Below are 8,843 nucleotides of genomic sequence, written 5' to 3'. Positions count from 1 at the left end.
TAAGGTGGTAAAAAAAGAGTGATGGGGTTACTTACCATGATATGTGTTCAATCAAAGATTTTGTGAGTTGCAGACGAGCTGTCTCTAGCAATTTTCTTTTCACGGGCATAAATAACAGAGGAAAGAGTCGAGTGGAACTGGAAAGCGGTCCCTGGTCTGCCCGTGTGTCTAAGCATTCCAAGCTAATAAAAACAACTGATGCTATTTTTCCAATCCTCCCAAGAGTAAGTAAAAAATAAACATTAGAAGGTTACATATGCTGTATGACAAAAACTCTTATCTACCAAACAAGCCACGCTGCACAAGATGACAAAGCTTAGAAGAGGACATCACAACTGCCTCAACATTGTCATCTTGGCCACAATGCAACAACTTCGTTTGTGTCACCTTTTCAGCCTCCTGACCTGAACAAAGTGAAGGGAAATAAATAGATTGAAAAAAAGTGGAAAACTCATTTGGCGAAAAAAACGCAAACAGAATTAACAGATTAAACCTATATGAAAATAAAAATTATTTTGGCTTGAATGGCTCAACAAGATTTTAGTCACTGATTAGCCTTTAAAAATAAAAATGACATTCCCTGCACCTAGCTTTCTGATGTTTCTCAAACTATGGCCTGGGCGTCCACGTAGATGAATCTCTTAACCTTACTGCCAGTCGTGTAGCACAAGCCTGAAAACTCCTAGGGACTCAAAGCTGGAAGATGCTTTGAAGTTCCATCCTCCATCAAATCAACCATTTGGTCTGCAGTTTGTGAATTTCCCTCGGCTTCTAGATTCAGGGATCGTGGCTCCATCCTGTTTATCTCCTCTCTAGTGAAGACAAAGATCCTGCGCACCAGACTACAGAATTCCCTACATCATACAAAAACAGCAACTTGATTCAAGTTCCAAAAATCTTGTAGGCTACAGAATATGATCGTAGGATTAACACGTGAAGAAGTAATTTGCTGATCAATTTGTGTTAAAATAAAGGACCCGAGTTTGAGTTCTTACTGCCAGGGATCATCTCCTACAAGCATCATATCACCCTCATCATCAGTAAAAACAATCAACCAATCTTTGTTAGGGGCAACTAATTCACCATGAAATTCAAAAATCTGATCCAGTTCTGCTGTCAATTCATTATAACCATTAAACTTTGCCAGGTCCAGATACCTCCCCACAGCAGTCCCCTGCTTGTAAACCTAAACCAGTGAAGGCCACATATACAAATTGCAAGTTCATATCCAAAATAAAAAAGAAAAGAAATAAAATCTCAATAAAAGGAATCTTAGTTGAGCATTCAAATAGGTAACAACCTTTACACATCTTCTGGTTGAATCACCCTCGGGCATGCCCTGGACATTTTTAGAATGAAGAGCAGAAGCTTGAAAAATGTTCCCTTGTTCCTCAGGTCTAACATGCTTTGGATGCTTTGCTTGCTCCAAAAATCCTTCAGAACCCAACAATTTCAGGTGATCTGATGCAACATTGATTTGCTGCTGTTGTTTCTCTGTGGAGTGCCCGTGTATAATGGCTGGTTCTGCAGCCATAGGATTCCCAAAAAGGGAGAAGCCGAAAAGTTTGCAATTACCATCTTTAGATGTTTCCTTGTTACGTTGTTGAAAAGGAAGATGCTGTGGTTTAGATCCCGAAGGATGAGAAGAATTATCAGCATATGGCAAAGGTGAAAACCAGCTTCCACGCTGCTGTTGTATGTCTTTATCTTTTGCCACATGAACTTCCATCCTAGATGCCATCATGTTAAATGGGTGGCCTAAATACATCAAGGGAGCTGAATGGCAGTTGAACATGCCTGTTTCATTAAGTTTACTGGGTCGATCAACGTCATCAGAGTTCAGCTCAAAGAAGGGGCGAGTTGATTCATAGGATTCACGCAGGGTTCCAGGTCCTGTTGTTAGGTTCATGAGTTTTGCTCCATGCATTACTTGAGGAATCTTGTCATCTGGTCCAAATTTTCTATTATCAAAAGCAGTCTGATCCTTACCTTGAAATAGAGCCTGTGCAGGATTGTGCTTACTATCTGAGTAATTCTTCTCAGCATGTGTGTTTCTCAAGGTCAAGATTTCTTGATGTTGCAGGTGTCTTGAAGGCTCATTATCTAGTTGACATTAGCATAACCAGAGCATATTCATAACCGCACAATGACAAATGAAGTGTACAGACTTGTAGTTTGCTATTTATACCTTTCTTTGTAGGAGCAGAGGAATCTGCAGATGATGTTGCCATGTTTGAACAGTGCCTTTTCGATTGGCACCCCAGAACGGGATCCAGAGAAGGAGCCAAAGCACGTTCTATTTTCCAAGGAGAAACCCTGTCTGGACGGTGAACAGGAGAAGTTTCATCCCAGCGAACCTAAAGCGAGTGTGAGGAGGTTTTAGCAGATGCAAAGCAAAAGAAAAAAAAATCCACATTCCAGTAAGTTATAGATATGCCGCCACCTTGAGGCATCTCCACTTTGAGCGAGGCCACTTCTTTGGATCTGCCTCTTCTACTCCAATTACAGTGCCAGAGAACCTGGCCACAGATGATGATACAAATATTAACACAGCCCCATCCACCTTCGACAACTATACATCTTTTCACCTTTCCTTTTTTCTGGTTATGTCCAAGTTCAAATCAATTAAAAAATGGGATGGTTTCAAGGAAAAACATACCTTTGTTCTGGGGCCTCTTCAGCTTCGAATTTCATTTTGAACCTCATCCCTATAGCATAGTTTATCTTGACAGACTCCCTATATTTATCAATTGGAATAATAAACTCGGCAGGACTAGTCCTGAAACACATCAAACACACAAAAATACAATACGGAGTCAGAAAACCATAGACAAGGGATGAGTGAAATGCATACTACAAACCATGCATATCATCCAGAGCAATCACTCAGTTTCAAAATATGTAACAATCTCGCCAGTGTCTACAGAACAAACCACAAACCTTGGTTTATAATAAACAGTGAACATTGATCCTGTCGAAACAGCATGCCACACAGTTGCAAGGATGCCAATATGCATGCTGTGACTAGACATTACAGAAGATGGGACATTGCTTGGCTGACTCAGAGCACGTCTTACCCCTACACGAAGCTCTTCAGTTTCACCCCTGAAAATAAAAATCCAGAAGTCAATCATGCTTTGTTGATTCACCATAGAATCAGCTCTGACAGGTAAACCTACTACATAGTTTCAAAAAAGTGCCATGATTAATCCTGGGTTGCAATGAGGTACAAAAAATACTCGAGGCGAGCTAGAGGTAGCAATCTTCAAAGAGACTAAAAATGAAGATGCAAACCTAAGAAAAATAAAAGCATCTCCCGCCACAAGCTTTTTGGCACTGACAAAGAGACTCCAACCACTTTGAAGAAGGTGCCTTCTTGGTTGACCTGCAATTTGGAATTCACAATAACACATTACAACACAGCTATGTCAGATAACAACACTTTCAAGTTGGCAACTATAGCATGTATATTACCAATAAATAGGTAATATCTTATCCAATAAATCAGGATCTACATAAAACTGAGACAATCAACTGGATAACTTGATGCAAGATCAAAGTGAGAGGCTCATTCATGAAACATAAAGAAGAATAGACAATTGATTAATTTTAGTGGAGCAGAGCAAGGCCAAACTGTTAGCTGTTAGCTACCTGGACATCCAATCACCAATCCAAGATTTTGAAAACTTGCACTAAAGGGAAAAATCAATCCTTAAACTGATGGTACTCACACACATGAACATAAAGCAAAGAGACTTCAACATGCACAACAAAGGTTGCAAAACTAGAGAAATAGGTTATATTACATGATCTGTATAAGCACAGAATACACTCAGAGAATCCATTCCAACCTGATAACAATTACCTCGAAATATGTGGCGGAAACGCCACTCATTTCCATGCAAATCTTTGGCTACCAGCTCCTGTGCTGGAGGTTGTAGGGACATGTCCTGTTAGAGAAAAAATAAAGCCATTAATAACATGAACATAAAGGAAATAAAACATCTGAGAATGGAGAAGGAAAAAAAACCAGACCAAAGGAGGTAGACATTCATCAGCATGCCGTCTCAGCACTGAAAATCCACCATGTGTGCTCGTATCTGATGCTGTAAGCATCTTACAAAAGGAATGCACCCGAGGACGTGCAGGCGGAGGCGGCAAATCCTCCTTCTCCACCAAGTCCACATCTTGCTGGCAAGTTTCCATAATTTTACCAGCATTTAATTATTTTCAGTTATGAGGTGTTCTTTAAAATTAGCATTCAAAAAAATTATATATAAAAAAATCTGAATTATATAAGAATAAATCATACTTCAGCTACAGGAAGCAGAATGACTTGAGCAAACACTTCATCTGTATCCACCTCAGCCTGGAATTAAAAAACATGAGCATAGAATCCTAACTCAATGAACCCTTGATTCTACAGATTACACGACAGAGCAAACCCTTAATTCAATATTAATTACCTTCAATTGAACATTAACCACACGACAGAGGATTTTAGGAGGAAGATTATAAGCCGGCATTTGCTGATCATCAGCAACCTGATTCGTCGATGCTTCAACCTGGATTAGTATATCACAAAAATTTCAAATTCGAAAAAAAAAATATGACAAACAAGGATGAGAGAGTGAAATGACAGAAGAAGGAAGCAGATGAAAGCGAACCTGTTCAATATGACCTTGAGGAAAGTAGTAAACAAGCTCTCCTTGGCGAGGCACTGTCACTAACGGACCTGCACATGCGTGCCACAGTTCCTTGTACAGTGCATCCTCTGATCCTACTCATGCCAAAATAAAAATCACATAACGTAATCATGATGATTTACTAAAACCTAACAAAATCAAAAGATAACGAGAGGAAATCATTGAAAATCATCATAGGTACCTTCACCGGCCACCGGAAAAGTCGAACTCCCTCTCGCAAGTCCATTACGTTTATTATCCACAGAATAACTTCCGTTAATCATTATTATAATCCAAAACTAATAAGAGTACTCAATTAAACGACTGTTTATGAACTAGAAACTGATTAAATGATTAATTATTACAGGGAATGATTTTCTACAGAAAGTGAAACGTTAGCAATCGAAATGATCTTCTGCTTCTCTTGAAGCAATAACAAGAGTAGAGCAACGACTTCAAAGATCTGTTTGGCTTCATACGGAGAAGAAAAATAGTAGAAATAATCTGATCTAATAATGAGACTGTCCTTTCTTTGCTTCTCTGCTTCGCTTTCTCTCTCTTCAGCAACTGTCTCAGCAATAGTCGCTGCCATTACCACTCGTACACTGTTTCTGTCTCCCTCTCTCTCTCCTCACAAATGGCACTACATTTTTATTTTATTTAAAAAAAAAATGAAATTTCTCACTCTGTGTGCCTGCAGCGAAGTCAGATTCTGCAATTACTTCAAAGCTAGTGGAATTATTGTCCGTTTCTAGGCTACCGGTACCTCCGGTTACTGTGCCCTTCTTCACTGTTTTGTCCTCTGCTTAACCGGCAAACGGAGACATTTTCTTTTTATTCACTGGGGAAGCCACGGTTTTCGTTAACGGGGTTGTGTATTACGTTTTAGTGGCCATATTTGATTGGTTGACATAGGGACCGCGTTTGTCCTTGGAAACGGAAAGCTGTTCTGATTTTGGGAAGAGATTTTTTGTCTCGTTATTAACAGGCAGATGATCAGATTTAAATGAGGGATAATGTTAATGTCACCGTGCAGTGAATCACCAGTCAACGATGAAAATAACAGCCGTGGACAGATGCGGTTCACCAGGAAAAATCAAAGGTTGTAAATTACATTGCTGTAAAATGAAAGGACACGTGTCAGTAAATTAGGAGATGAGAAAGACATTACCTGTGATGGTAGAGAGGGTGCAAATGTGGAAAATGCAAGAGCAGAACTCGCGCGTATTGGATGATCAATCATCAACTTCCAGGTCTTGCAGATGCAAGCAACCAATGTTCTGTTATTAACACGTTTTTTTAAAAAAAAGAGCCAAATAACACGTGTGAAAAAGATTTTTAAAATAACACCGGTATCAAAAACCACATGTGAAAACTACGGTTTTTTTTTCTAAATTCCTTTTTTTTTCAATTTTTTCTTTTAAAACCAGTAATTTTGCAACAAAAAGCTATAATTTTGCAACATCTAATATTGAAGAATAAAAAAAATGAAGAATTCAAAAAAATAAATAAATTGCAGCTAGAAAGTGTAGTTTTTCAAACAATCGCATTTACTATTTTCCAAAATTAAAATCACATATGCTGTTTTTTTTATAAAAAAAATTTTATAAGAGCATCTTTAATGAGAGTTATTTAAAAAAGTCAAATTGATAATATGAGTTTTTAAATAGTATAAATGTAATATTTTTTACTTCAATGAAAAAAAAACTATTTAGAAATATCAATTATATTTTAATATATTTGATTTTAATATAACTATTTATTAATAGTAACTAATTAATACAACTCTAATTAAAACTTTTTTTTACATAAAAATATATTAAATAAACTTTTAACTTTTTTGACTAATATGTAGGAATAACTCTCCAACTATTAAACTATAACTAAAAGGAGTCAGTGTTTTACTGTGGACTGCACTGTGCAGTCCACAGTAAAACACTGTCTCCTTTTTTTTTAAGGTTATCTAAGTTTTTTTAGCTATTTTTTTATATTTTTTGAGAATTTTTTTTGTTTTTGTTTTATTTTTTTAATTAATTTTTTTCGTTTAATTTAGTTTGTTAATGTTAAATTTTTTTCTATTTAGTTATTAGACTTTCATGACACATATCTCAAGTTTCACGGGTTAACCTGATTTCACGGGTGAACCCAGTTAATTTTGGGTTGACCCGTCAATTTTTTATTATTATTATTTTCATAAATAATTTTTTTTAATTTAGTTTGTTAATGTTAAATTTTTTTTTATTTAGTTATCAGACTTTCATGACACAAATACTGGGTTTAACAGATTAACATGATTTGACGAGTTAACCCGAATTTTTTTTCTTTTTAATTAATTTTTTTTGTTTAGTTCAGTTTGTTAATATTCACTTTTTTTTTATTTAGTTACCAGACATTCATGACACAGATCTCGGGTTTAACAGGTTAACTTGGTTTGACGAGTTAACATGAATTTTATTTTATTTTTTGCTTTTTTTTTTCTTTTTAATTATTTTTTTCGTTTCATTTAGTTTAGTTTGTTAATGTTAAATTTCTTTCTATTTAGTTTTTTTTTCTTCTTAGAGGTTACACTGATTCCTTCCTTAGGCATGTTTTATTTTTTTTTAGGTTATCTAAGTTTTTTTAGCTGTTTTTTTATGTTTTTTAGGATTTTTTTTTTGCTTTTTTTTATTTTTTTTAATTAATTTTTTTCGTTTAGTTTAGTTTGTTAATGTTAAATTTCTTTCTATTTAGTTATTAGACTTTCATGACACATATCCCGAGTTTCACGGGTTAACCTGGTTTCACGAGTGAACCCAGTTAATTCCGGGTTGACCCGTCAATTTTTTTATTATTATTATTTTCATAAATATTTTTGTTTAATTTAGTTTGTTAATGTTAAATTTTTTTTTTTATTTAGTTATCAGACTTTCATGACACAAATACTGGGTTTAACAGATTAACATGGTTTGACGAGTTAACCCGGATTTTTTTCTTTTTAATTAATTTTTTTTATTTAGTTCAGTTTGTTAATATTCACTTTTTTTTTATTTAGTTACCAGACATTCATGACACAGATCTCGGGTTTAACAGGTTAACTTGGTTTGACGAGTTAACATGAATTTTATTTTATTTTTTGCTTTTTTTTTCTTTTTAATTATTTTTTTCGTTTTGTTTAGTTTAGTTTGTTAATGTTAAATTTCTTTCTATTTAGTTTTTTTTCTTCTTAGAGGTTACACTGATTCCTTTCTTAGGTGTGTTTTTTTTATATATATAGGTTATCTAAGTTTTTTTAGCTGTTTTTTTATGCTTTTTGGGAATTTTTTTTGTTTTTTTCTTTATTTTTTTAATTAATTTTTTTCGTTTAGTTTAGTTTGTTAATGTTAAATTTCTTTCTATTTAGTTATTAGACTTTCATGACACATATCTCGAGTTTCACAGGTTAACCTGGTTTCACGGGTGAACCCAATTAATTCCGGGTTGACCCGTCAATTTTTTATTATTATTATTTTCATAAATATTTTTGTTTAATTTAGTTTGTTAATGTTAAATTTTTTTTATTTAGTTATCAGACTTTCATGACACAAATACTGAGTTTAACAGATTAACATGGTTTGACGAGTTAACCCGGATTTTTTTTCTTTTTAATTAATTTTTTTTGTTTAGTTCAGTTTGTTAATATTCACTTTTTTTTTATTTAGTTACCAGACATTCATGACACAAATCCCGGGTTTAACGGGTTAACTTGGTTTGACGAGTTAACATGAATTTTATTTTATTTTTTGCTTTTTTTTTCTTTTTAATTATTTTTTTCGTTTCGTTTAGTTTAGTTTGTTAATGTTAAATTTCTTTCTATTTAGTTTTTTTTCTTCTTAGAGGTTTTTTTTCTTTTATTTTTTCTTTTTAATTAATTTTATTTAATTAATTTAGTTTATTAATATTAAATTTTTTTCTAAGTAATTCTCGACTGATGCCTTTAGTTTTTTTTTATGCCTTTGACTGTGAACTGCACAGTGCAGTCCACTGTGAAAAGGCTGATGCTGTTTTTTAATTAATTTTTTTGTTTAATTTAAATTGTTAATGTTAAATTTTTTTCTATTTAGTTATCAAACTTTCATTACACGGATTCTGGGTTAACCCATTAATTTGTTTTTTTCTTTTTAACTATCAAGCTTTCACGAT

The 8,843-nt window shown here is 34.2% G+C and overlaps 1 protein-coding gene across 3 annotated transcripts; it reads right to left on the bottom strand.

Annotated features, from left to right (window-relative positions):
- Positions 1-5,612, bottom strand: LOC133680767 (auxin response factor 2-like). Of its 3 annotated transcripts, none has more exons than XR_009836382.1 (15): positions 4,888-5,611; positions 4,668-4,780; positions 4,467-4,565; positions 4,313-4,369; positions 4,036-4,191; positions 3,866-3,950; positions 3,295-3,385; positions 2,941-3,105; positions 2,660-2,779; positions 2,444-2,519; positions 2,189-2,357; positions 1,301-2,103; positions 996-1,186; positions 587-854; positions 1-404 (listed from the first exon to the last, which is right to left on the bottom strand). XR_009836382.1 is itself a non-coding variant. In XM_062103752.1 (15 exons), the coding sequence occupies exons 1-14, from the start codon at positions 4,967-4,969 to the stop codon at positions 683-685; spliced, it is 2,379 nt and encodes a 792-aa protein (XP_061959736.1). In that variant the 5' UTR covers positions 4,970-5,612; the 3' UTR covers positions 1-404; positions 647-682. The 3 variants fall into 3 exon arrangements, 2 of the variants coding, with proteins under 2 accessions (XP_061959736.1, XP_061959735.1); XM_062103752.1 differs by having other exon boundaries at positions 647-854; positions 4,888-5,612; XM_062103751.1 differs by lacking the exon at positions 1-404 and having other exon boundaries at positions 455-854; positions 4,888-5,612.
- Positions 5,613-8,843: the final 3,231 nt, after the last annotated feature.

The sequence above is a fragment of the Populus nigra genome, chromosome 1 (assembly GCF_951802175.1).
Source record: "Populus nigra chromosome 1, ddPopNigr1.1, whole genome shotgun sequence".
NCBI lineage: Eukaryota > Viridiplantae > Streptophyta > Magnoliopsida > Malpighiales > Salicaceae > Populus > Populus nigra.
This window is presented reverse-complemented; position numbering and strand designations above follow the sequence as displayed.

Coding starts and splice junctions, on each gene's coding strand:
- LOC133680767 (XM_062103752.1), bottom strand. CDS start 4,969: ATGATTAACGGAAGTTATTCTGTGGATAATAAACGTAATGGACTTGCG. Junction 2,780..2,940: donor ACTGTTTATTATAAACCAAG/GTTTGTGGTTTG, acceptor GATGTGTTTCAG/GACTAGTCCTGCCGAGTTTA. Junction 2,104..2,188: donor CTCTGCTCCTACAAAGAAAG/GTATAAATAGCA, acceptor AATGTCAACTAG/ATAATGAGCCTTCAAGACAC.